This window comes from Primulina eburnea, chromosome 12 (genome assembly GCF_022965805.1).
Source record: "Primulina eburnea isolate SZY01 chromosome 12, ASM2296580v1, whole genome shotgun sequence".
NCBI lineage: Eukaryota > Viridiplantae > Streptophyta > Magnoliopsida > Lamiales > Gesneriaceae > Primulina > Primulina eburnea.
The window spans coordinates 8354615-8382610 of record NC_133112.1 but is presented as its reverse complement, the minus strand read 5'-3'; the positions used below and the strand labels follow the sequence as shown (position 1 = coordinate 8382610).

The 27996-nt window shown below is 33.6% G+C and overlaps 3 protein-coding genes across 17 annotated transcripts; all 3 read left to right on the top strand.

The window, feature by feature from the left end:
- The first annotated feature begins 7906 nt into the window (after nucleotides 1-7906).
- LOC140807080 (eukaryotic initiation factor 4A-14-like) lies at nucleotides 7907-12969 on the top strand. 2 transcript variants are annotated; one of them, XM_073163753.1, is made up of 5 exons: nucleotides 7907-8137; nucleotides 10726-10795; nucleotides 10927-11033; nucleotides 11352-11782; nucleotides 11939-12969. In XM_073163753.1, exons 2-5 carry the CDS (start codon nucleotides 10728-10730, stop codon nucleotides 12572-12574), a joined length of 1242 nt encoding a protein of 413 aa, XP_073019854.1. In that variant the 5' UTR covers nucleotides 7907-8137; nucleotides 10726-10727; the 3' UTR covers nucleotides 12575-12969. The 2 variants fall into 2 exon arrangements, with proteins under 2 accessions (XP_073019854.1, XP_073019855.1); XM_073163754.1 differs by having other exon boundaries at nucleotides 7920-8162.
- Nucleotides 12970-13763: 794 nt separating this feature from the next.
- Nucleotides 13764-21183, top strand: LOC140807815 (uncharacterized). Of its 3 annotated transcripts, XM_073164782.1 has the most exons (11): nucleotides 13764-14119; nucleotides 15171-15322; nucleotides 16477-16609; nucleotides 16683-16811; nucleotides 17078-17168; nucleotides 17555-17645; nucleotides 18535-18633; nucleotides 18840-19026; nucleotides 19129-19344; nucleotides 19522-19647; nucleotides 20289-21183. In XM_073164782.1, the coding sequence occupies exons 7-11, from the start codon at nucleotides 18553-18555 to the stop codon at nucleotides 21062-21064; spliced, it is 1386 nt and encodes a 461-aa protein (XP_073020883.1). In that variant the 5' UTR covers nucleotides 13764-14119; nucleotides 15171-15322; nucleotides 16477-16609; nucleotides 16683-16811; nucleotides 17078-17168; nucleotides 17555-17645; nucleotides 18535-18552; the 3' UTR covers nucleotides 21065-21183. The 3 variants fall into 3 exon arrangements, with proteins under 3 accessions (XP_073020883.1, XP_073020882.1, XP_073020881.1); XM_073164781.1 differs by having other exon boundaries at nucleotides 15171-15264; nucleotides 16477-16811; XM_073164780.1 differs by having other exon boundaries at nucleotides 15171-15332; nucleotides 16477-16811.
- LOC140807814 (methionine S-methyltransferase-like) lies at nucleotides 21081-26793 on the top strand. 12 transcript variants are annotated; one of them, XR_012112768.1, is made up of 8 exons: nucleotides 21081-21199; nucleotides 21308-21491; nucleotides 24767-24960; nucleotides 25328-25384; nucleotides 25484-25579; nucleotides 26354-26413; nucleotides 26503-26541; nucleotides 26627-26659. XR_012112768.1 is itself a non-coding variant. In XM_073164778.1 (6 exons), exons 1-6 carry the CDS (start codon nucleotides 21191-21193, stop codon nucleotides 26666-26668), a joined length of 528 nt encoding a protein of 175 aa, XP_073020879.1. In that variant the 5' UTR covers nucleotides 21081-21190; the 3' UTR covers nucleotides 26669-26793. The 12 variants fall into 12 exon arrangements, 3 of the variants coding, with proteins under 3 accessions (XP_073020879.1, XP_073020878.1, XP_073020880.1); XR_012112766.1 differs by having other exon boundaries at nucleotides 25121-25384; nucleotides 26627-26651; XR_012112767.1 differs by lacking the exon at nucleotides 25328-25384 and adding an exon at nucleotides 25121-25327 and having other exon boundaries at nucleotides 26627-26649.
- Nucleotides 26794-27996: the final 1203 nt, after the last annotated feature.

Sequence of the window (27996 nt, the reverse complement as noted above, 5' to 3'; positions counted from 1 at the left end):
ATCCAAATTTCGGAGAATATGCTGAAAGCTATAATGTTTGATTTTAACACTGAATGGCATGATTTATTGTCATTGTGGGTTTTCGTACAACAACAACTATTAAATGAGTATGGAGATAACTCATATCGAAGCGGTGTACGGAAAGATATATAGATTTTCTCTGTATTGAAATGATATCTCTGAAGTTCTTGAGATTGGATCTGAAAAAATCAGAGATATGACTGAAAAGATGAAGCTAATTCAGAAGAAAATGAAAACAGCGCATACTAGACAGACTGACTATGCCAACGTCGGACGATGACTGTTGGTATCTGAGACCAAAGATCGAATATAGCTTGATTGAGATAAACAGACTTAATAACAGTTGATAGTGTTGAGCTGTTACGAATTGTTAGTCGGGTATATACAGATGTTGTATAACCAGTATTGCGAGATTGATTTGATCAGAGCTATTTTTCGAAATAGAATTTGATATAAGATTGAGATTTCAGAATAGATTCATTGAGATGAGTTTTGATTTAAACTCTATATACATTTCTTCTGATATATCTGAATTGATTACTTACGAGTTCGAGGACGAACTCAGATCTAAGAGGGGGAGAAATGTAATGCCCAAGAATTTGATTACCGTAATCTGAGATGATTTATTGATTATGAATGGATATGAGTATAGTTGGACCGTTCCGAGACCAAATTAGTGAAAACATATGAGTTATGTGATTTTCGGGCAGAACCTGTGGCACCCGAGCAGTAGAATGTTACCGCCCGAGCGCCAATGTGTGATAAGGAAATGCTCGGACAGAAAGTATGGCGCCCGAGCGGTAGAATATTACCGCCCGAGCGCCAATGGATAACTAGCCAAATAACCGAACAGAGTGTTCGGCGCCCGAGCGGTAAAGATTAACCGCCCGAGCGCCGACTGAAGTTCATGAAAAAGAAACACGTTTCTCTAGCCATGCAAGTGGATGTATATATATATATATATATATATATATATATATATATATATATATATATATGTATATATATATATATACACACATACGAATATAGTCTTCAGAAGAAAAGAAACGAGAAGAACAATCGAGAAAAGGTTTCTGGAAAAGGGTTGAAAATCCTTACGCCTTTTGTGAGAAATCCGTCCGTCTGATTTTGAATCCGACTTCGGTATCGTGTTCCTATCGACGTAGGCTATAACTGGGCGTAAGTTTTACTACGTTTTGACATGCTTTGAAATTATGATATTGTCAGAATTGAATGGAACTCATATATGTTGTTCTTGACATATTAGACATCATAGAATCGAAGTCAGATTAAGAAACAGACTGATTATGGAATTGTTATGATTTTCGGAATAGTTTTGGAGTCGACTTGATATCAGAATGTAATTATCATCGATTATGAGGTGTTAGAATTGATATCTGACTGATATGATATGGCTGGATATATTGAGATTATACTGTTATGATATTGAAACAGAATTTGATTAAATTCTGATTATATCCAGTATTGGTTGAGTGGTATATTGATATTGTACCCTCGATATTGTTATTGTCAGATTGAGTATTGACAGACTTTGTGTTCGAGACTTCGACAGAGTCAGAATAACAGAAAGAAAAGTATAAATTAATGCTGTGTCGGGATTGCACAACTCGAGTGACGTTTGACTCGAGTTTCCCTAAATCACATACTTAATTTATTACATTGATATTTGTAATTGATGAGATTGATGTTTGTTGTCTATTGATTTATAGCTCTGCATGTATTGACTACTGAGTCGTTTAGTCACCGGCTGATTCGCCTAGTCATCGGCTGATTCGCCTGGTTATTGGCTGATTCTTCTAGTTATTGACTGATTCGTCTAAACTTTGGCTGATTCGCTTAATTACTGGCTGATTCGTCTAGTTATTGGCTGATTCGCTTAATTCTTGACTGATTCGTCAATTCTGCGGCTGTTTCGCCCAGACACTGGATATATGAATTATATCGATGCCGTGTAGGAATTGATTCATTCTTATCGACTGAGACTCGATATAATTATCAATATCCAGACATCGGGATCCCTAGGTTAGAGTTTGAGTCGAGTCTGAGACGACGCGTTGTTTGAGTCGAGTCTGAGTCTGAGTATGATTCATTGCGTGATATTGAATTATGTGTCTGATTTGATACATGTTATAAATATTTGTTATTATGCTTTTATATATGTTTTTATATGAATGCATGTATACATTGTTTATACTGGGATTTATTCTCACCGGAGTTATCCGGCTGTTGTCTTGTTTTGTATGTGTGCATGACAACAGGTGGGGCTGGATCAAGGTCAAGAAGAGGATGAGAGAAGATTAGATAGCGTGGAGATCCGGGCTTTGAAGCAACATAGGATTCAGCACTGACTTGTAGTTGAACCTAGTTGGATTATTGTAGATCATACAATAATTGTATGTTATGTTTAATATGTAATTTGAATTTAATTACATTACGTTCCCGCTGTGTATTTTAGAAAAAAATTTAGACCTTGTTTTACAATTGATTAATTAGTCCCAATGATGATTAAGAACATGATTAGCGTCCGGGTCCCCACAATAGACCTAATCGTTCTTACTTAAAGAATTCAAACCTTATACATTATTCTCAAATTTGTACATTTGAATTCATGATTTCATATATTATAAATCTGAATTCAAGATTTCATATCTTGTTAAGAACTTATACCAAAGTTTTTCAAATTTTAATTGTTTTAACTTAGAACCTAAATTCAAGATTTTAATATATTCAAATTTATATTTAAGCGTATTTGCTTATAAAATTTAAAACTTGAATCCCGATTTATTCAAAATTTAATTTTAAACATAAAAGCTTATAAAACTTAATTCAAGATTTAATATCTTGCAGGTTTGAAGTTTTAAGTGTACAGAATTTGAAACATTCAACTAGAATCAAACAACAGAGAGTACGACAATTTGTCACAACATATATAATAAGTTCTATATAATCTATACATCATTCTCATGTCAAATAAACATCTCATATCTTATATTATCATCAATAAATATATGTGATGAAATATTATTTTCTCACATTTAAGGAGCCATATAACTATAAATTGATTGATACCATTTATATTCCAATGCATATCCTATTAGATGTTGTAAAATTTTAGACATATGATTGATTATATTTTTCAATCCATACTCTAAATTTAAGATCTCGAATCTCATTTCTATTTTTTGTTTCTTTAGTTTCGAAAATTTTCTTAAAAGAAACACACAAAGTATTGAATTTTTTAGCCAAGAAATTAACTACTTAATGGACTTGTCTATATTCATATGTTTAGCATAATCCTCGTAATTAATAATTTACAAAATTTGCATATTGCAGAGAAAAATCAATATATTTCTAATTATTTAATCAAAAAATTGGAAAGTAAAAAAATGAAAAGATTATAACTAAAAGACGCAATGAAAATTTTCAAAACATGATATTTGAAATTCAATTATACACAAGTCGTCATATTTTCTGAGACTGCAATATTTGAAGTCGTTCATAGTCAACACATCTTCAAATTGCAAACCATAATTGAATAACAATAACAAATTTTGTCTTAAGATTATTGGTGAGGATTTCTTCAGAACATGGGATCTAGCAACCTAAAAAGATAACAAAACTCAAGAAATTATATTAGCAAATTCGAAATCGAAGTAAGAGATAACTATTTGTCTTTATGAAGAATTTGTCCCGCAAATGGTGCTCATGAGATATGACAATCGTCTATCAATATACAACGACTTCCAACTTGTAATAATAGCACTACAAATCACGATTTTCATAATCAAGAAATTAAGCAAATTCTTTTTTAGAATAAAGAATAATATGAATGCAAAATGCTCTTATTATATTTATTACGCTTTAAATTTATCCAACAATACCCCAACATAAATGAAATTAATGCATAAACGCACGTGCCATTAAAAAAGAGTTTACAGGGAAAATCATCGCATCGTGAGAGGTAGATTTTGGCTTTGAATCTTATTTAGTAGAATATTATAGGATTTATTAAGTTACGAAGTGAACATGGTGTCTTGCACTTAAAACTAGATAACATTACTTACACAACAACTTTCCTATCATTTTTTTTTTGGTTTTTCGGCTGTGTCCGTTTTGTCCATGGAACACATCTTATCTTCATAAGTGTTTAGGTGAGGCGACTCGTCCTCAGACTTACATAAGTGGTCTCCCTTTGAAGAGTATGCTACTATACTTTGCCTTTTACAAGCAAATGGACAATTAAAAGTACAAAATTATCTTCACCACATTTATAAGAACAACACTTTCTGCCCTAGGAATGAGAAAAAATTAATTCTCAAATTCTACCACAAGTTCTCAAATTTAATTATTTCATAGAACCAAGATCTTGAGATTTCCATTAGAAAAGGATTGGGTTGCCACTATGAAAATTTTATCATGTAGATTTTAAGTTCAATTCTCTTGAAAATCTATATACTTGATCTTTATCCAAAGTTTTTTATTACGGATCTGTCAAGCTATTTTATGATTTCACTCAATAAAAATTGATAACATTACTCAAGATCAAGTTTAGCATGAACTTACGTATTTGACTAGACATCCAGATCTATCGTCATTAATTTAATTTTCATGTCGTATTTTAACATGGTATCTCTACATTAAATACGTGACCCCCAAACTTCGGGTTATTTATAGGACTTTATGAAATTTTAAATTTACACAAACTTTTAAATGTATAGAATGCTATTAAACTTAAATTAATATCATTAAAACTTATAAATCATAATCCAAGAATTGAATTTTTTCCAACTTAAATTTAACCACAATTGCTTAAAGAATTCTAAACAACTCTTTAGCATAATTCTAAAGTTTGAATTTTAAGCATACAGCTTAAAAAAATTCAAACTCAAGAGTTTAAATCTAGTAAATATTATATTTTAAGCGCGAAAGCTTGTAAAATTCGCATGTTGTATTAATTTTTTTAAAAAAAAAACAGAAAGGAGAATTATATAAGTCAATCACAATTATCAAAGGCTTTTCCCCACAAATTTGTGTAAACGTAACTTTATCAATTCTAAGCGATATAACTTAGAAATCCATATTTAAGATTTCATATCTTATTAAATTTACATTTGAGTGCACTTGCTTAAATAATTTAAAGTATTCTAAGTTTTTATAAACTTAAAAATCCAAATCAAGATTCCAGTATCTTGCTAAATTTATATTTAAGCTTGATTGTTTAAATACCTTAAACTTCATCAAATTGTAAACAATATGAACTTATAAATCTGAATTAAAGATTTTATATATTGCTAAGTTTGGATTTTATGGTTCTTAAATTCAAATCTTATATATTATTCTCAAATTTATGACATAATATTATCTAGGTCCATCACTTCCTTTGTCATCGGATTGGTATTGTATTTTGATTAAAGTCAAATGATTGTGGTTGATTAGTCAAGTCTACGCTATTGTACTTAGTAATAGGTCGCTGATCGAATGATGACATCATGTCGGTACCATTTCAGTTATTTTATTTAAATAAATCTAAACTTCTCCCTTTATGGAAGTGGCCAACTCCTCCAAGTGGAATTAGGGTTCCCACCACCACTTCACATCTTTTTTTAAAATTATATATATTTTTTATTCGATGTTTTTAAAAAAATTACTGGAAATATATGAATTAAACAATATCTGATACACGCTTCAAAAAAATTATATTTGAAAATTTATATGCTTTTACTCTTCTAAACTTAGGAGATAAATTAATTGCTAGATAATTATTACTTGTAAACACGATATTTTAACTTGTATACATCACTCATACGTGATTAGGTTATAAAATGAACTTGTAAAAAATTGTCTGGAATCCGAGTTCAATAATTACGGCCTAGAGAGTGTTCGAACCGTAATCCTTGACCTTGTTATAAATTTAAAATATTAGAGTTGTACATTTACCACCAGCCAAGGACGGAGCCACATGTATGTCCTCCTGGGTTGTAGTTCTATTTTTAATTTTTTTAGATTTAGATTGAGATTCTAGCTCTACTTATATTTAGCTCAAGTAACGCAAGTAGAAAAACTAAAATTTTTATATTTAGCTCAGACAACCAAAGTAGAAAAAGAAAGACAGAACTCATAAAAATTCAGATTTTAGCCCAAAATATCTAAGAAGTTAATTGACATATATTATTTTATATTTTGTTAAGAAAAGTTCTGGACCTTTTAGTATCAGATTTATGACTACAATACTAAAATACAAATTATAATTTTTGATAAAACAACGAACATTCTCTAGAATGAATGATCCAAATGTGAGAATGATGTGGGCGTACGTACATTTACTCTATATATGTGTGTGTTATGACTTATTACAGTATTTCATAAAACACACATGTTTCATATGTCCATAAAATCAGAAGAAAAAAATATCGTTGACATAGTAAATTTTAATAATTTTATTTCACTATTTTTTAACAGAACATTTACACCTAAATTCGAGGAGAAAATTTTACCGATGTCGTAAATTTGTTCAGTACCATCAAGCCTGGCTTTATATTGATTTCATACAAAATTTCCACTATATAAGAAAATCTAAAGAACAATTATCCTAGTCCACAGCCCGTACGTGAGTCTAATATTAACATATAGATTCATATATCTAACATTTGACTGAAGTTCTATCAAATATGAGAGATATAAATCATATTGTTATTTATATATATTGTTTAATCATTCACATATCAAACATTTTTATTATCTCATTCTACGAGCCAAACGACGTAATAGGTAAATGTTAGAAATGTTCCACAACTGAGGTTCAATCTTCTACGGCAAAAACTTGTGTGAGACGGTCTCACGGGTCGTATTTGTGAGACGGATCTCTTATTTGGGTCACCAATGAAAAAGTATTACTTTTTATGTTCAGAGTATTATTTTTTATTGTGAATATGGGTAGGGTTACCCGTCTCACAGATTATGATCCGTGAAACGATCTCACATAAGACTCACTCATCTTCTACATGTTATGTTCATACTTGGTCAACTGGTTGGAGTGGGCATGATATTTATAGGCCCAAACCTGCTATTTGGGCAGATCCATGGTAATATTTATATGGGCTTTTGTGTAACTGATTGGGCCTAAGTGACTCGATTTCGTAAGGAAATATCAGATTGTTAAGGTCTTTATTGTGAACATTTTTCTTTGTTTATTTTTCTAAAATAATCTCCACTCTTTTTAATTTTGAATAAATTAAGGAGAGGTCGTTAATATGCATATACTTTACGTATATCAAACAATTTACTATTTTATTTATAATTTAATTTCTTCTGACTATCATTTTCATTTATAAATTTTCTATTTTCATAATTTGGATGTTAAAACATTAATGATTTATTCATTATTTTATACGCCACACTTGAAATAAATTTCTAGTTTATATTATACAAAAAATCAACATCCTTATCATATATTGGCATAAAATTCTTCCAATATAAAAATACATCAGCGTCAAAACATCAAAACTGGACATATTAAAATAGGTTAGAGAGATGGACCGACCTGTCTTTTGTGATCGATCGGGAAATTATTAATGAAAGCCGCCTCTTGTTTAGGTAGCAAGCACAATTAGATGGACGGATTAGAAAATCAATCTAACCTACTTATTTTATCACATGAGGTGTGGCGGTACATCGACTTAATCCATTTTGACATTATTGATCAAAATTCAATAAAAATAAATAAAAAAAATAAAGAGTGTACAAAAATTTTTGAGTAGGATTCAATCATTCCAAAATATTATCTCCAAAGATAAATCGCATTATAAAATAATGATGTAGATGATTGAAATCGTGCTATCCATGAGCTTAGTTTATGTGCCCACCGATGTATCTGACGATACGGGCCTCGGTAATACGACGTCGGAGAGCAAGGACAACACAGGAAATTCACTGGGAAAAAAATCTAGGCTCTCAATCCCAATCTCTAACATCGCACAACTGAGATTTCACTGCCCCTCAACTCCGAGGCGAGACCCGAGGAGTTTCCTTTGATTGCTCACGCTTTAAGTCTTTTTTCAGATCTTCCTGTGAATCGAGCTTTTGCTTCCATCAGGTAACAGAATCGTCAAGTTTATTTGGTGATCATATGAATTATTTCGAACTTCGATGATTGAGCGATAACGAAGTTGAGAATTGTTGTTTTTTATTTTGTGGTCAACTTGTTTGATTTATTGTGTAAGTTCTTGTTTTTGTTTTAAAATTCCAGTGTACCCGATGATTTGGGGGCTGTTTTTTGTTGTCGATCTGTCTGTTCGTGTCATTGCTTGATTTTTCTTCCACGTGATTGAACCTTTGAATCACTTTTCATATTCCAACTCATACCAGGTCATACCTTGTATAGAGTGTTGAGATTCGTGTACTCTCGTATCCAGACGCAGTTGAAGTTTTAAAAAAATTTAAATCTTGACATTCAAGATATTGTTTGAGCACGAATTGAATAAACATACATATGATAGTCAAAACTTTTACCGTATTGAATTTTTCACTTCGCTCCAACTACGCCAATACAAGTTAATGGAGCTTTTGTTGTAAATCTCACGCAAGTTCTTCAAATCTTCTTTCTTCAATTTTCGAATCAGGTCCACGACTAGAAGATTAGTTCTTCTTCCAAATAGCACTAGAATATTTGGAAGAACTTTCAACGTTGGATAACAAAATTTGAGAGATGGCTCAACCCTCTTTTTCCAAGAGGGTGGCCGAAAATTGGAGAGGAGAGGGGGGAGGATTTCTCGAAAATATGGTGTGTTATGAGGCTAGGTTTTGAGTCTCCTACTTAAACCAAGCCTTCATGACGTAATTACCATAATATAATATTGGGTATCTTAATTAATATTAAGCGGCTTGATTAATTAATTGGGCTAATCCAACTAGTTTAATCAATTAATAAAGGTCCATCAAGAACTTTAATTATTTAGTATGTTGGACTTGTACTCCTACAAGCCTATTAAACATAGTCTCCACTATATTTAATTTAATATTTAATAAACACAACCTTTTGAGTTTAATAAATTAAATTATCATATTTTACAAATTCAGCACATTTGAATTTATTCTCTCCAAATTAAATATCATAAATTCAACTCTTTGAATTTATTCACTAAAATTTGATTATCATAAATTCAACTCCTTGAATTTACTATTTTATATAAATTCAACTCTTTTAATTTATTTTCTCTCCACGGGAACAAATGATCCAGTGCTTGTGTGATCCTCAATGGTTCAGGGATACAGCTAGTCGTTGGTTCACAACTCTTTGTGATTCAGGACATAATCCTTTATCCGAACTTACCATAATTTGCCACATTCTATGTATCAACAATTGATCATGAGAATGTCAGAAATCATACCTCTGATTAAACACTCAAATCATGATAAGAGCGTCTAGTAGAATCGTCCCATGATATCACTGATAGTGTCTGCAAGAACCAGTCGGTTATGATTAACGTATATCTCGATTGAATCTGCAACATTGGTTCATCGAGGGTTGCATAAGAATTCGATAACTGTGTGACACATATTTGAGAATAAATAGTGGCATCATATGTACAATTGGAGAACTCCTTCCCTAATGTATATCTCATACTCTGACTAGAGATTTCATGCACTATTATTTCATCATATCACACAAGATATCCACACCCATAGGTGAGCAGTGAATTCTAGACTACAATGCAGTGGCTCCTTAATGTGTCGCAACTGTACCCAATCTCACCACTGATGACCCTCCTGAGTCGGTAAACGAGTCAAAGCACAGCCCTAGCATATAGAGCCTCAGTGTTGTCCCAAGTCGTAAGGACTAATGTGTACAATCACAACCATAGACTTATCCTCTCAATGAATGATAACCACTTGGAAAGTCCTAAGGAGGGCAGTTCGGTATAATCATCATATGACTACCCATCTGCGTGTTTGGACATCTCTTGCCCTAACCAAGAAACGCGGTACACAACATCACAGATGCTAGTCTCGAGCTCAAGCGATCTTTATCCATGTTTTAGGCGGTTGAATCGACTAGGAATGAATTTAGATTATACAATATTTACAAATGAGTTCCAACATCGAATTACGATTCATTTGTATTAAAATATAATCAAAGTCTTTATCTATGTTGATCAAATGAGCATACGGATAAAGAAATAACGAATCATGAATGAATGCATTTTTTAAAACTGAAGATTGTTAATTACAATTGAGTCAATAAATTCTCTAGCCAACAGTTGGTTTACAGGGCATCTACTCTAACATAGAGTCATGACAAGTGTCGTATTGCCGTTTCTTTTTTCCTCCTCCTAAAATATTATGTCGTCTCTGTTTCTTAAATTGGGGTGTAAAAATGGTGACGCGAAGTTGAGATATACGTGGGTTTCTTGACGCTGAGATCAACTATATTTATCTATGTGTCATGATTGGATTAGCTGTATATGTTTATTTTGTTTTGGAGTTCGATTTATGCTTGCTGTCCGCTGTTAAAGGAAAGTAAAATGACCCAAAAAACGAGAATAGGCCCAACGAGTATAAAATGTACTTCAAGTATCACAGTCAATGTGCAGGTGTCCTGTGTATGATTTTTGTTACTATCGCTCTTTATCAATCTTGCGTACATACCTCAGTGCTTGTTTTTGTTTGTTTCCTTCACAACAGTCATGGCTGGAATGGCACCTGAAGGTTCCCAATTTGATGCTCGTCAATATGATACCAAAATGAATGAAATGTAATCTCTCTATCATGCCTTCATTCGGTGTTCTGAAAGAGCATTCTTTTGATAGAAACAATTTATCTTTGATTTCTCCTTTCTCTAGCCTTGTGTAGTCTTATTTTTTCATCATCTGTTTTTTATTTCAGACTTGGAGCTGAGGGTGAGGAGTTCTTCACTAGTTACGATGAAGTGTATGACAGTTTTGATGCTATGGGCCTGCAGGAAAATCTCCTTAGGGGCATCTATGCCTATGGTATATTTTAACCATATAATTGTGTGCCTTAATTCTTCATTTTATTGTTATGTATTTCATGATGGAACTAAATTCCCCTGCAATCTTAATATTGCTTATGTTTCTGATTGGTGTTTCGTCTCTTTCTTTACTGACCTATGCAAAAAATAAGGTTTCTGTTATACCATTGTTACTAGTTTATCCCTCTGTTGCAAGATTTCTAAATGTACGTTTGTCCCTCACTCTATAATTTGGAATTATGATTTGCTTTGTTTATATATCCGGCTTCCTTGTTCTGTTATTTAGATGTTGAAGACCCTATTTTGTACTGTTTTGAAGGTTTTGAGAAGCCCTCTGCAATTCAACAAAGAGGTATTGTTCCCTTCTGCAAGGGGGTTGATGTGATTCAACAGGCCCAGTCTGGAACAGGAAAGACAGCAACTTTCTGCTCTGGAATTCTGCAGCAGCTAGACTACAATGTTGTTGAGTGCCAGGCTTTGGTTCTAGCACCAACTCGTGAGCTTGCACAGCAAATCGAGAAGGTTATGCGAGCGCTTGGTGATTATCTTGGTGTTAAGGTTCATGCTTGTGTTGGAGGTACCATTGTTCGTGAAGATCAACGTATTCTGTCCAGCGGGGTTCATGTTGTGGTTGGTACTCCTGGACGTGTGTTTGACATGTTGAGAAGGCAGTCTCTTCGCCCTGATTACATCAAGATGTTTGTGTTGGATGAAGCAGATGAAATGCTGTCTAGAGGTTTTAAGGATCAGGTATGTTAAATTGCCTGTATGTAGTGATTCGAAACTTTATTTTGGGCTATCAACCATTTTATTGTTCATAGTTGAGCATGATGTGATATTTAGTCATAATTTTGTCGGTGGAGATGAGTGTCATTTTTTATTTAAAGCCAAGGTTGTTTTTTTCAGATATACGATATCTTTCAGTTGCTGCCTCCTAAGATTCAAGTTGGTGTATTTTCCGCTACTATGCCTCCAGAAGCTCTTGAAATTACAAGAAAATTTATGAATAAGCCAGTTCGAATTCTTGTGAAGCGTGATGAACTAACACTTGAGGGCATCAAGCAGTTTTACGTTAACGTCGACAAAGAGGAATGGAAGCTCGAAACTCTCTGTGATCTTTATGAAACATTAGCCATTACTCAGAGTGTCATCTTTGTTAACACCAGGCGTAAGGTCGACTGGCTCACAGACAAAATGCGCGGCCGAGATCACACAGTCTCTGCCACTCATGGTGACATGGACCAAAACACGAGAGACATCATTATGCGTGAATTCAGATCAGGCTCTTCGCGTGTACTCATCACCACAGATCTTTTAGCACGTGGGATTGATGTGCAGCAGGTCTCTCTGGTCATTAACTACGATTTGCCTACTCAGCCTGAGAATTACCTTCATCGTATTGGGCGAAGTGGCCGTTTCGGGAGGAAGGGTGTTGCTATCAATTTCGTTACTAAAGACGATGAACGAATGTTATTCGACATTCAGAAGTTCTATAACGTGGTTGTTGAGGAGCTTCCCGCCAATGTGGCTGATCTCCTCTAATTGCGTTTTTGGTCGACTGAGGTTAAGTTCATTTTTCGTACCTATTAAAGAGAGAATCAACTCTGGTTTTTAAATCCCTCCATGTGACATTGGCCCATAAATATGTCCCAAAGTTATTACAAACAGGCGACCTTGTAACCTCATGCGAGGTGTTGATGTCATCACCTTAATTGCTTTTATTATCTTGTTTTCATATTTTTTTTAGATTAAAATTAAAATGTAATGTATGTGTGATCGAAAGATTTTGTCTTTTGATATGCAGCAGGGACGATGATGCGTGGCCCAATTTGTTGAGAACTTTAGGTTTGCTTTGAGTATTGTAATTGTCCAAAAGAACTTGAAATTCCTCAAGTCTTAAAGTTGGATATTGAAACTACGTGCCTGGTGATGTTCCACCAATTGGTATACTTTTGTAATATGTGTTGATGTGTTTTTGCACTATCTATCAAACTAGCTACGTTAGGCACTTTGTCACTATCTGTTACTATTTATTAAGCAAGATGATCATAGAGATATTGTATTGTCTTTTGGTATGGCGAAAAAATAAATTACAAAATTATCTAGTCGGCAAGACGCATAGTTTTTTAACGAAAAGGGAATGCTTCTTCACCATCTGACGTCGAAGGTTCTCGGGTAAGCTAGAAAACAAAGTAAGCCATTTTGAGAAAAGGGAACATGGTCCAGTAGGCTAAGATCAGGATGGATTTATTCTATGGTATAGTAAATGGCGAAGAAGAGCATCACCTGGTGGTACAGATGGTTTTGTAGATGAGATTTTCATTCCCCACAAAAAACCAATTAGCACAGTTGTGATGATAAAGGATGACCCGAAAGAAAAAGAAAGCGAGAGATTATTGAGTGAACTAGAGACATTATGTCAAAGATAAAAAAGAGTTGGATTAACTTTTGCCAAGATTAAGAAAAAAAAAAAGAAAAATGATTGACAAGGGCTAAAATCCCGTTAAGGCTCGGTACAATTTCATAATTTTTTATGTGATGTTCGAAATCGTCTTTGTTATATCTTGTTCTATTGGATTCATCTATTTCAAATTTCAAATTATACGAATAAAGAAGGGGCGAGAAATATCTCATAAATCACTTTCTTCTCACCAATATGGGCAAAATGAACCCTAATATCTCTTATCTCTTACTATTTATTTCCTAAAATACCCTCGCTCTGCCTCTCCACGTTTTCTCACAGTTCCCACCTACTCGGATTAAATTCTTCCCTCCCAACTCTTCTTCTCTCATACATCGGTTTCACTTCAAACAAAACCAAGTTTCTCTCAAATCAAATCTATCGTTTATTTGAAAAAAAAAATCCTGAGAACAGATTTTCTGAAACAGAACGCCGCAAATCTTTCATGGTTGTTGCTTACTCTTCCGTTTCCACAACAAACCAACCCCACGCTTTATTTATTTTTCTCACACTACTTAAAGCAGCACAGAATTTGGGTTTCGGGAAATTCAATTATTCTGGGTTTCAACCACCAAACTATCGTTGACAGTGAGGTTATCACCTCTCACACCGCAAATTGGATTCAGGTATCCGATGATTTTTCTCGATTACAAAAAATTTATATTATTTATCGTAGAATTAATTCGCAGATTAAAATATCTACATATATGTCGATAAACTTCAAATTTTTATTTTTATATGTATTCGAAGCCCCCCTGTTTTTTTTTTGGGGGATCGAGTCTGTGAATTATTGGAGAGCAATAAAGGTGATGCATATACGCTTCTCTTAATCGATTCATCTATTTGTATCACATGGCTTAAAATATTTATGAGCATTTGTGAATTATATGTATTCGAAGCCCCCTTTTTTTTGGGGTATGGAGTCTGTGAATTATTGAAGAGCATTAAAGATGATGCATATACGCTTCTCTTAATCGATTCATCTATTTGTATCACATGGCTTATAATATTTATGAGCATTTGTTGTTTATGTGCATTTCTTTATTCTGTTTTTTGCCGACCTTCGGATTTCGAGATAAAATTTGCTGCAAAAACCATATACATTATAATTCATATTGAACAGATTGTGACCCTCCAATTTACCCAGTATGCTACTGTGGTTGTATCGGTAGTCATGGTTGGTTGCCATGTACATTTTGTGGATCATGTTACAACTGGTGGTTAACTTTGCAATCCTCCGGTGATTCAATGGAGGAGCTAAGATTATGAAGTTGGGGAGAGGTCCAAAGCTTAAACTTCCATAAGTCTAATAAAAATAAGTACAATATATTTTAAAATCAGTACCTTCACAATTTACAAGTGATCAAATTTTGTTGAGATTATTATTTGTTACTGTTGTTTTCTCTTGACACCCTTACTGAATATCTCCATGTTCTTTTATTCTGGAATTTTAAAGAATGACAAAATATAGCAATAACATGAGCTCCGAAAGAGATGAACTAGCTAAGATGGCCAGTTGGGTCATCGCTTTGAATTTTTGATTGTTTATATTTGGAAAATTTAAATTTATCGTTGATTTTTTTCCTTTTCAGAAAAACTTTTCTGTTATTGTGATTTATTCCCTTTGGGTGGAATTTGATAATTTATTTCTAATTTTACTGCTGCTATTTCTGGTAGGTTACAGTTGTTGTTGCATCCGGATTTGTGCGTGACGTTGGTGCGGATAAAGTAGCCTTTAAGTTCAGCAGGCCAAAGTCAATAGAATTTGGGGGTAATTATTCATTTCAGTCCATTACAAGGCCGGATGTAAATGTGGATCTTTTTCTCAGGTTACCCAAAGTACTTTTTTCGTACCTTAAAAAAAACATGAGTTAGCACTGAAGTTTTAAAAAATTAGAATATTGACTTGGCTTTAGCTATGAAAACATTGTTTATTGATTAAATACAAATATGTGTCTCGATTTTTATTTGATGAGATACAATGAGATTTTTTTTTTTAATTTGGGTTTAACTTATCCTTTTAACTGCTATGCCAATCGGATCCCAATGCCCATCAGTTTCTATTGCGATTGAAATCACAATTAATATTCATTCTGTAAACATTGAACGACCTTTGCTCAAATTATAGCATGTTGAAACACATGTACAGATTTTTTTAATTTAAATGATTTTTTTCTCAATGACTTATTGGTTAACTGTGTGAAAAGTATTTGGAGAGTATAGTTTTTTTGGTTATGTTGCAACTAATGATTGTCATTGGTCTCTTTTTCTTCCTCTTTTACATATCTGAAGTTTATTTAGATTGAATTTATTTGATTCTGTCGTGTTTTTAGTTTTAACCACCATTGAAGTCATTTATATGATAGTCAATGGCTGATGGAAATGTTGTTTGGATTTTATATATATCAATGTACATCATTTGTATGCTTTTCAAGTGACTCATTTGTTGATTTAGATGATCCATTTCTCAAATTTTCCTTCGAACTATTAAATATCGAATTCGTATTTTATTTCCATGTGATCGTCACTTTTTTTTTCATAAATGAATAATCATTTATCACTTATTTGTTGGTAAAGAATGAGAAATATAGCCATAACATTAACTCTAAAAAATAATATAACTTTCTGTAATATTTTGTTTCAAAAATATTTAAACTATATTATCTCCTTATAATGTTTTTTACATATATATACATCTTTTACTATCTATTAAAGTTAAGCCCATTATAAAAATTGTTTGGTGTCTTTGGTCTGTTTTTTGTTTATCCAAAAATGCCCCTCCATCTCCTTTGACTTTCTCCCCCACGTTCCTATCTCCTTCCATCATATCCAACGCATACATCGGTTGCGTTGAAAACTGAAAATCAGATTCTCTCAAATCAAATCCGTATCTCAGATTTCACCCGCAGATCTATAGTGGTTGTTGCTTCCTCCTCCACGCTTTGTTTATTTTTCTCCCACTACTTAAAGCGTCATTGAACAGGATGACTTCGACGGTCTTCCTCGATACTTCGAGCAATTGATTGACACGCTCGACTCCAGCCATCCTCTCCTTAGTGTCCTTCCAGCACGTCAACTCGCGCTCCTCCTCCATAGCGGCGGTGGTTTGGCTTACGGTGATTTCAATTTCTTCTCTCTTTAAATTAATTTTAGTTTGATTACTGCTGTATCACCTCGGACACCGTTTAGGTCTTCATCAATACTTCGAGCAATTGGTTGAGACGCTCGACGCCAGCAATCCTCTCCATAGTCGCCTTCGAACGCCCCAACTCCAGCGCATCCTCCATAGTGGCGGTGGTTTGGCTGCAACACCCTACGGTGAGTTCCATTTTTTCCATCTTGAAATTTATTTTATTCTCATCACTGTGTAACGGCATATTATTTATCGTGTTTTATTTGCTTCACTGTATGTGTGTTGATGTGATAATACTCATATATTCATGCTAATACTCATATATTCAATGACATCAAAATTGTTTATTTTTTTTTACATTTTATACGTGTGCAAAGTAGCCAGTAAGAAATTAGGATGCGAGGCACTTCAATGAAATTGAGAGAGAACCCATTCTGTACATTGATAACAGGAGCCAATCGCCATCCTCAGGCAAATTCAGTTTGTCCCTCGATTTTCCCCTACATCGTCACGTCCACACATAGCTATCGACGCATAATCAGGTAATTCTTTCAATCCTAATTCCCTTTTCTCTTCTTTTATTTTGTTTGTTGGACCACTGGTTGATAGAGTGAATCATTTGCCTGCTTTTCATGTTTGTATGTTATGGCTGGACTGTTTGTATGTTTTGGCCAGCATTTTCTTGCTGCAAATTGAAACCTTTTTGGCTTTTACTATCTTGACGTAGATTTTTAAAAAGTTAAAAATATAGCTTTTAAATTTTACAGATAGTAAAATTTGTAGCCGAATGGTTCTGTAGGGATAAATGGACAAGTTGCAAGTTTATTTTTTTCCCATTTTATACGTGTGCAAAGTAGCCAGTAAGAAATTAGGATACGAGGTACTTCAATAAAATTGTGAGACAACCCATTATGTACATTGATAACAGGAGCCAACCGCCATCCTCAGGCAAATTCGGTACGTCCCTCGATTTTCCCCTACATCGTCACGTCCACACATCGCTATCGACGCATAATCAGGTAATTCTTTCAATCCTAATTCCCTTTTCTCTTCTTTTATTTTGTTTCTTGGACCACTGTTTCATATAGTGGATCATTTGCCTGCTTTTCATGTTTGTACAATATGGCTGCACTGTTTGTATGTTATGGCCCAGCATTTTCTTGCTGCAAACTAAAAACTTTTTGGCTTTTACTATCTTGAAGTAGATTTTTTAAAACTTCCAAAATATGGCTTTTAAATTTCACATATAGTAAAATTTGTAACATAATGGTTCTGTAGGGATAAATGGACAAGTTGCAAAAAGGGACAAATACTATCTTTCTTTTTGTTTTTTTCGGGGTTGGGCTTTTCTTCGAAGATGTGATGTTAAATAACGTGAAAAGATGTGGAGCTATGAATCCTGTTCTAAATGCAATGAAATCCCTCTAAAGCCGAGTTGATCTAGCCATCACCCATGTAATGTGTGAGAGTAAGGCAGCCAAGAAAAAGACATGAAGCTGTATACACTAATTTACTAGAGGAAATGTAAATACACACATTTAAGTATTCTCAAGGATTGCCTTATCACAGAGGAATTAGATGCAATGTTTTTATGTCATCTCATGTTGATTCGTTCTTCAAACAAGATAATCAAGTTTTGTAATTTTGTATAGACGTCTTTGAAATTATTTATGCTCATGAGAATTTAAACTTATTTAACTTCAAAATGATCATTTGGTTGTCTCAAAACACACTTTTTCTTCTGTCATACGTTGTCATATTACCCCATCTTAAAACTAACAAATTTTAATGTTTTATTTATACTATCTGAGCTTTACCACTTTTATTGCAAAACTGCAAGTGAAACAATGATCAAACACTACATCACAACTAACAAATTTTACAATTTTATTTATATTTCTCTTGCAGATATCTAAACATTGAAAAATGGAATCCGCAAGTTCAGGAGAACATAGCCCAAACAACCATGTGAATAACATGTTTTCTATCCAAAATGAGTCTCCGCAGGTATGCTATTTTTTCCATTCAAATTCAAAAAACATTTTAAATATATATCGTGGAAAATTATAAACAAACTACAAAAAAATTTTATTTTAACAATAAAAATAATCATTAAACATTCCATTCTCGCTTTTGTTCTGAAATGTATTCCACTTTTAATATTTTATTTTAATATGTACATTAACTATTGGTCTATAATTTTATATATATAGGACATGACAAATTCTAACTCCAGCTCTTACATCAACGAAAGGCGACAAATGCTAACTCATAACGAACGTGAAAGGATACATTCGATGAACCAACAACGACGACAATCTTACCTTGCTCGACGTCGATCAAATTACCAAATTAGAAGAATGGAATTTAATTCCTCCATTTCTACTTCAAACCAGCATGGTATGATAAGTAGATCAAAAAATATTTACATGGTTTATAAGTGATACTTTTAATGTGTGCTAGATGCGATAAACACTTACAAAATACATATATTTTAAACAGATCAACAAATAAATTGGAGATTGGCTCAACGTACCAGACGACGATCAATGAATGAGGATGCAAGGAACATGGAATTGGCTCGCCGTCGTGCAAATTATCGAAGGAGACAAGACCATGAAAGATCATCAATCCCAGATGAGTCTAACCTTGGTAATAATGATTTTGATGCACCAATTACAATGAATCAAGAATCAACCCATAACATCGTTGAAAATCGTAAGTATCTTTTACAATATTTGGAATTTATATCCACAATTAAATGTTAAACAATACTTTCTGGGCAAAACAATCATTTACTAACTTTGATGTATTGTACAAAACACCCAAAATATTTCTAATTCTAAAATACTACTACAAATTTTAAAAAAGCTCCACATTTATTGTTCATGACAGTTGTTGATGTGACTACAGTGCGACAAACCTGTCGCTCAGAGCCAATATCTTTTAATATTTTGCTATCAAATTACGAGCGTGGAAGTTCTAGCACGTGTCTACCAAGGCCAGATTCTGTTCATCAAGGTGTTCTACTATAATTGATTGAATATATATGTTTTACACCTTTATCCATTATCAATTGTTTCAAAAAAAAAAATTAATCAAAATATGTTGGATTAATTGGTATTAATTCGCTAATTAATAGTTTCACCAAATACTCACCATCACAAGATCCCCTTCAAATGTTTCAAAAGTTGATTTAAAAATTAACTAGGAAGCATCTTACATTAAAAAATTTATATTTTAAAACATGTAAATATAATTCAAACATATTGTACATTTTTTAATGTCTTATTTTCATAGTTTTGTACAACAAAATTAAATTTATTTAAAATAATTACTCATACTTTTCATAAATTCATATAAATAAAAAAAATATTATTTCAGAATATGGAAAATTTTTCAAACATAAACTAGAAAATAAATGACTTTTTTATCAGAGCATCTATGCATTTCATAAATTCAATTAACATATATGAGAGAAACGATTATTCTGGAATTTTGCAATATGCAATATACATCGTCATATATTTGGAAAATAGATTAATTTTAAAAACAAAGTTTACAAATAGTTTATAATAATAATTTTCCACTACATAACTTACTTCCAGCAACAACTATTTTTAAAATTTTTAGTTTGAATATTAATCTGCGAATTTTTGCAGGAAACATTTTCAATGAAAACAATGTGATTACTAACATACAACGATATCCACGTCCACGTCGATATCGTAACCTAGCAAGAAATTTCAGTGAAAGTGAGAGAAATTATCGGTGGCAATTGTCTGACCCAAGAATTTGTATACATTGCCAAGCTCTACTGTTTCATGGTGAAACATCACAATTCTGCTGTAGAAATGGAAACACAAATTTGGATGCTATCTCTTCTCCCATTGAATTGCAAGAGTTGTATGCTGCAGATAACGAGGAAGGCAGACATTTTCGGCGGTTAATAAGGGCATACAATCATGTTTTCTCTTTTACATCGATGGGAGTCAATATAGATGAGTCCTTAACAACCGGTACACATGGAATTTACACATTTCGTGCCCAGGGATCAATATATCACTCGATTGGAAGTCTTCTACCAAAGGAGTTATGTAGGCCACGGTACATGCAGATGTGGATTGTAGACACAGATCATGATATAGACAACAGACTTCATGAAAATCCAGAACTAAGGCGAGAATTGCTGCTTAAGATACAAAACATTCTTGATCAACACAATCCATTTGTGCACGTGTTTCGACAAATTGGCAAATGTCAAGACATACCTAACTGTAGGCTCATCATCAGGCAGCAAAAACCTAATGCACATCAATATAGTTTACCTACAACATCTCAAGTTGCAGCCGTCATTGTTGACAACGAGTGTGCAGAAACTTTGAGCAACCGAGATATTACCATACAAGGAATCGGTGGAAACCTTATCAGCATTTAAGATGTAGTTGGCTATTATGATCCTTTACAATATTCCCTCCTTCTGCCATATGGTACATATGGTTGGGACTTAAATAGCCGAAATATCAATGGTACTCGATTAACATGCTTAAATTAATATGCGTATATGCTACAGGTTAGTGAAAAAAATATTTTACTTTATTCATTTTTTTTAATAATTAGAAAAATTTTAAACTTAAATTTACATCAATTCTCATATAGTGTTAGTTATCTTCTTAACCAGATACGAGAAAATTCACCATCTTTGATTCTTAGAGGAGGTCGTCTACTTCAACAATATGTGGTTGACAATTACGTAAAGATTGAAACACAGAGACTACGATGGATACGTTCAAATCAACGCGATATACGTTCAGAACTTTACCAAGGATTGCAAGATTGTTTACATGGAGGTGAAAATCATGCAGGTACGATAACTTAATGATTTGAATATTGTACAATAACTTAATGATTTGATTATTATTTTCACATATATGTTACAATTCACATCTTATACATATCTATCAAATACATTATACAGGAAATATTGGTACCAGAATTGTTTTGCCATCATCTTTCGGTGGTAGCCCACGTGATATGTACCAACGATATCAAGATGCCATGACTTTGGTACAAACATATGGAAAACCAGATTTAATGCTTACAATGACATGCAATCCGAATTGGAATGAGATAAAAAAATCAACTATTTCCTGGGCAATCACCTCAAGACCGTCCGGATTTGATTACGAGGATATTTCGGTCAAAATTTGAGGAATTTAAGAAAGACATTGTGGATAGAGGGGTTTTAGGTAAGGTCCGTTCTTATTCGTACGTCATTGAGTATCAGAAAAGAGGGCTTCCTCACGTTCATATGTTGGTCATATTTGAAAATAATGACAAGTTGTCTACTCCCGACCACTTTGACTCAATTGTACGTGCTGAAATACCTTCACAAACAGAAGAACCCAACCTACACAAAGCAGTTGTCCACCATATGATACATGGGCCCTGTGGATCAATCAATCCTAATTGTCCATGCATGGTAAATGGTAAATGCAAGAAGAACTTTCCAAAGCCATTTGTGGAATACACATCTCGAGGAAATGATTCATACCCTTTGTATCGAAGACGTGAAGGTGTCCAAGTTTCAATTCCCAACAATGACGATGTTTTCATTGATAATGGTTGGGTTGTCCCGTACAATCCCTGGCTTTTATTAAAATATGATTGTCATATTAATGTTGAAGTATGTGGAGGGATTAAGTGTGTCAAGTACATATATAAGTACATCCATAAAGGTCCTGATCGGGTTGCACTAGAGTTACGAAATGGACAAAATTGTGATGAAATCCAACAGTACGTGGATGGAAGATGGATTTCTGCACCCGAGGCATTGTGGCGAATTTTCTCATTTGAGTTCAGTAGGATGTATCCTTCAGTCATTAGGTTACAAATACATACACCGAACCAACATTTGATTTATTTTGACCCCCAACAACGCGTAAGTGATCTACTTGCAGATGATGAGAATTCTAAGACTATGCTTACAGAATTTTTCAAATTAAATTGTGAATCTGACTTGACTGAAAAGTATTTATATCGAGAATTTCCACAATTTTACACATGGATAAAATCTGGGAAAAAATGGATTCGTCGAAGAAGCAACAATAAAGTGGTTGGAAGAGTATATGTGGTGTCGCCATCTGAAGGTGAGAGGTTTTATCTTCGTATCCTTTTAAATCATGTCAGGGGCCCGACATCTTTTGAAGATCTGATGACTGTGAATGGGGTAACGTATTCAACATTTAAGGAGTCTGCTCAAATGCGCGGACTTCTTAAACAAGATGATTATGTAATACAATGTCTGCAAGAAGCACGATCTGTTAGAATGCCATCTTCATTGAGAAGGTTATTTGTATCGATACTGGTGTTCTGTCAACCAACAACAGTTCGAGAACTCTGGGATGAGTTCCATCCTAGCATGTGTGAAGATTATGGCAGAGAAATTTCATCAAGTAACTTTATCATCAATAAGTTATTGGTTGAGATACGAAGGTTGTTGCATCAGTACAAAATGAACCTTGATGATTTTGATTTGCCATCAATAAGTGCTGAGTTTTTAGAAGACGCACCACTACCGAGAATAATTGAGGATGAGCTTTTTTATCATATTTCTGATGATGATTTGAGATCTATTGAACGTTTGAATGCTCAACAGAGGATTGCATTTGACACCATCATAGAAAGTATTACGCATAACCAATCAAAACTTTTCTTCATTGATGGTCCTGGAGGCACTGGTAAGACTTTTTTATACCGCTCAATGTTGGCACATTTAAGAAAAATGGGTAAAATAATAATTGCGGTAGCAACATCTGGAATAGCTGCGACATTGTTGCCAGGTGGAAGAACTGCACATTCACGTTTTCAAATTCCACTTAGACCAACCGCATCAACTCTTTGCAAAATAAAAAAACAGACAGAACTTGCAGATCTAATAAGACGTGCATCAGCTATAGTATGGGACGAGGCTCCAATGGCAAATCGATATGCTTTTGAATCTGTCAGTAAGAGTTTCCAAGATATTATGGAAAATCAAATACCATTTGGAGGGGAAACAATGGTTTTTGGTGGCGATTTTCGACAAGTGTTACCCGTTGTTAAACGAGGGTCAAAGGCAGAACAAATTGCTGCAAGTATTTCAAGGTCAACATTTTGGAATTGCGTAAAGATAATACACCTTCAACGAAATATGAGATCTGCTCAAGATATTGAGTTCTCGCAATTTCTCTTGCGCGTAGGTGATGGATTGCAACATACTGTAAATCGTGATTTCATAAAATTACCAGATTCAATTATCATACCATGGGAAGGTGAACAATCAATTCAGATGTTGATTGATTCTGTTTTTCCTAATATGATAAATCATGTTAATGATGAAAAGTATATGGTTGATAGAGCAATCATCACACCAAAAAATGTTGATGTGGACAATATTAATCAAATGCTCATTCTCAAGTTTCCTGGAGAGGAAAAAGAGTATACCTCTTGGGATAGTGTAGAAGACGACAATCACAACCTTTTTCAAGAAGAATTTTTGAATTCCCTTAGTCCAAGTGGTTTGCCACCCCATAAAATCATATTGAAAGTAGGAAGTCCTGTCATGCTCTTGAGAAATGTTGCACCTGAACTTGGTCTATGCAATGGAACGAGATTGATATGTCGCATTCTTGGGAGAAATTTTATAGATGCTGAGATCATAACAGGTCCTCACAAGGGTAACAGATACTTTCTACATAGAATGCCCTTGAAAAGTGAAGATAATTCTGGATTACCATTTGAGTTGACACGTCGACAATTTCCCATAAGGCTTAGTTTTGCTCTGACAATAAACAAAGCACAAGGTCAAACAATCCCAAATATTGGCATATTTTTGCGTAACCATGTGTTCAGCCACGGTCAGTTATATGTGGCACTTTCGAGAGGAGTCTCACAAAATTCTACAAAAATTTTGGTAAAAGACGGGAATTTAGAGCGTCAACATGGTGTATTCACAAGAAACGTGGTTTTCAAAGAGGTATTGCTACCTAATAGAGAATGATAAAGTGTAAGTAATTCAACTCTCTTTATTGTAAATTTTTTAAAATAAATTATGTACAAATATTTACAGTAATCGTTAAATACATGATATATGTTACAGGATTTCAGAGGAGGAAGAAACTTACCATGATGGTGATACACAATATCTTTGTCCCAGAGGATTGGTCCTTTACGTTCTTTGAAGGACTTAACAGGCATCCAGACTCTATTTTAAAGTACAAAACTGTAACCAAGCTTGGTTGTGGAAATGGATGGATATCCATAGCTATTGCTGAAAAATGGTCACACCTGAAGGTAAGGATTCTTTGATGATACACTACCTGTTTTTATAATACCCAAGTCTTTTCATATAACTTTTCTCCAATTAAGGCACAATGGTTTTTATCTTATATTTTCTGGAAACTTGATAACTATGGCAAATGAGGTTCCTTAACTGGGTACAATGATGTGGCAGGTATATGGGCTTGATATTAATCCAAGACCAGTAAAAATCTCTTGGATAAATCTATATTTTAATTCTTTAGACGAGAATGGCCAACCTATTTATGAAGGGCAGAAAAAAACTTTACTTGATCGGGTGGAGTTTCATGAAATTGATTTGCTATCCTATTGTAGAGATAAACATTTAGAACTTGACCGAATTGTTGGATGCATACGACAGGTATTTGATTTAGTGAACTCTTGCCGCATATTTTTGCCGCTGAACCTTTTTCATAAGGTCATTTAACACTATTTGAAAAGTTCATATACTGATAAAAATGACCATGGATGGACTCTTCACACGTTTCCTAATGTTTAGCATTTGGAATTTATGCAGTTTCTAAACCCCAATCCAGATGCAATGTCCAAAATGATTACATAAAATGCAAGCGACGAATTCTTGCATTCTCTTAGCAACTACTGCGCCCTCCAGGTTGTCTTATGCTTCAACTTAATACTCTTATCCACCGTTGTGGGTTTTAGACTCCTAACTAGAATCTAAATGCTCTATGCTATTGTATAAAGTTACCTTTACATTATTAATATCAATATTTTTGGAAATGAATTGGAATGGTGAATGCAGTCTGATAATTTCTCAGAATAGGCATTATTTTTATTCACGAATTGAGTTTGTTCGAGAATCTGGTAATTTATTTTTTTGGATCCGGTTTTAAAGTTTGCTACTTTTTCAATATAATGTTGTGTGTGAAGCTATGGCGTAAATTATGGCTCCTTGGTTTGTGGTTTTGAATTGTCGAAGCAGCTGATTTTTCATTTCAAATTCCGGCTATATTTTAATTCTTTAGACGAGAATGGCCAACCTATTTATGAAGGGCAGAAAAAAACTTTACTTGATCGGGTGGAGTTTCATAAATTTGATTTGCTATCCTATTGTAGAGATAAACATTTAGAACTTGACCGAATTGTTGGATGCATACGACAGGTATTTGATTTAGTGAACTCTTTTGATCTATTTTTTTCCTATTCCTTTTGGGATCAAAACCTACTAATTCAACCTTGAATTGTCTTTTTCGGAGACAAAATGTTTCCTTCATGTGTTTATATTAAAAAAATTGGATCTTTATCCGAGCAAATGTAAAAGAGGCTAATGCCAAGAACCATGTGAGTTTAAACTATATTATTCTTTCTTCTTATGCCTGATTTCTTAAGAAAAAGAATTTGTTTGTTTAAAATCGTGTCAATGCAGGGATTCCCAAGCAGCGTGACTCCTGATTATGCCCCCTTTCAATTATGGGACTCTTTGCAGGTTGGAAATTAACTGACTTCCTTCTTTTCCAAGTTTGGTGACTTACCTTTCAAACTGCCAAGAGTGATTTATGGTTTGTTCTTTTATAGGACCTTTCAACTTACATGAGAACAATGCTATCTACCCAGGTGAGATATGCAACGGATTGAGATTAAGACTTAAGATTTATGTTGTGCCTTAACCCATTGACTATTGGTCTATAATTTTATGCAGGACATGACAAATTCTAACTCCAACTCTTACATCTTGGATTAACATATTAGTATGATTTTATCATGGTTTCATGAGTTTAGCGTATAATTTGTGTAACTTTCTGTCTTTTTATTTTTACTTAATATGTTTTTTATGGCTTGAAGGCTTTGGACATGACATGTATTTGGTAATTTTTATGACATTGATTTGCTAATGCATAAAAGAGATTTACAATTTTTTCTTTAGACTAAACATGGTTTCTTGAGTTTAAAATATAATTAGTGTAATTTTCTGTCTTTTTATTGTTATATTAGAGGGTTTTTTTTATTGCTTGAATGCTTTGGATGAGACATGTTTTTAGTAATTTTTATGACATTGATTTGCTAATGCATGTTTTAAACATAGAATTTTTACTTTATACTAAACTTAGTTTCATGAGTTTAGCGCATAATTCGTGTAATTTTTTGTCTCTTTGTTTTTTTTATGAGTTTTTTTATGGCTTGCAACCTTTGGATCTGACATGTTTTTGGTAAGTTTGATGACATTGATTTGCTAATACATATTTTAAATGTTCAATTTTTTTATTTTAAATATATATTCATGATACAAAAAATTACGGTGCATGATGTTATAGTATCATAAATGTTTAATATATTAGGCTCATATATTCATGACACACGCAACGCGTGTGCCTCGGTTGCTAGTTTTTATTACTTGCGTATCTGCTTGATCCGCTTGTTTTTATTAAGTATGAGATGCCTTTTTGCCATGGAAGCTGCTTTTCTTGATCGCAGGTAGGCATGCTTATCGGTTCCATCAAACCGATTTCGGACCGGTTCCTACCGGTTCTGGGTCCGATGAGATCGGAACCGATTCCTAATCGATTCCGGTTCCAGGTTGAAATATTTGGAACCAATCCAAACCCAAGATCGGTTCGACTATTAATAACCCAGTTCCGGTTCGGGTCGAACCAGTTCCGAATTCTAATTTATTATATTTTAATATATAATTAAAATTAGTAATATTAATGGCCAATTTTTTTTATTTAGTATTTTGATGGTAAATAATTGTGATTACATACATAAATAAAAAAAACTATAACAAAATAACTTATACATTTATTTTTACAATTGAACATCTAAAATTCATCACGATTTACCAAAATATATTTTGAATACTTTGGATCTTCGTCGGAGCTTGAGCTTTGAAATTCGTCGATCGCTTCAGCGATCCTATTTTTTTCTGCTGCAAACAGATTTTGTAAGCATGTTAGCATGCTAAGTGTCTCTGGCTTTAAATTAGTTCTTTGTTCACCGATGATTCTTCCACATACTGAAAATGCTGATTTATAAGCAACACTTAAACTTTGAATGGCTAGGACATCTCTTGCA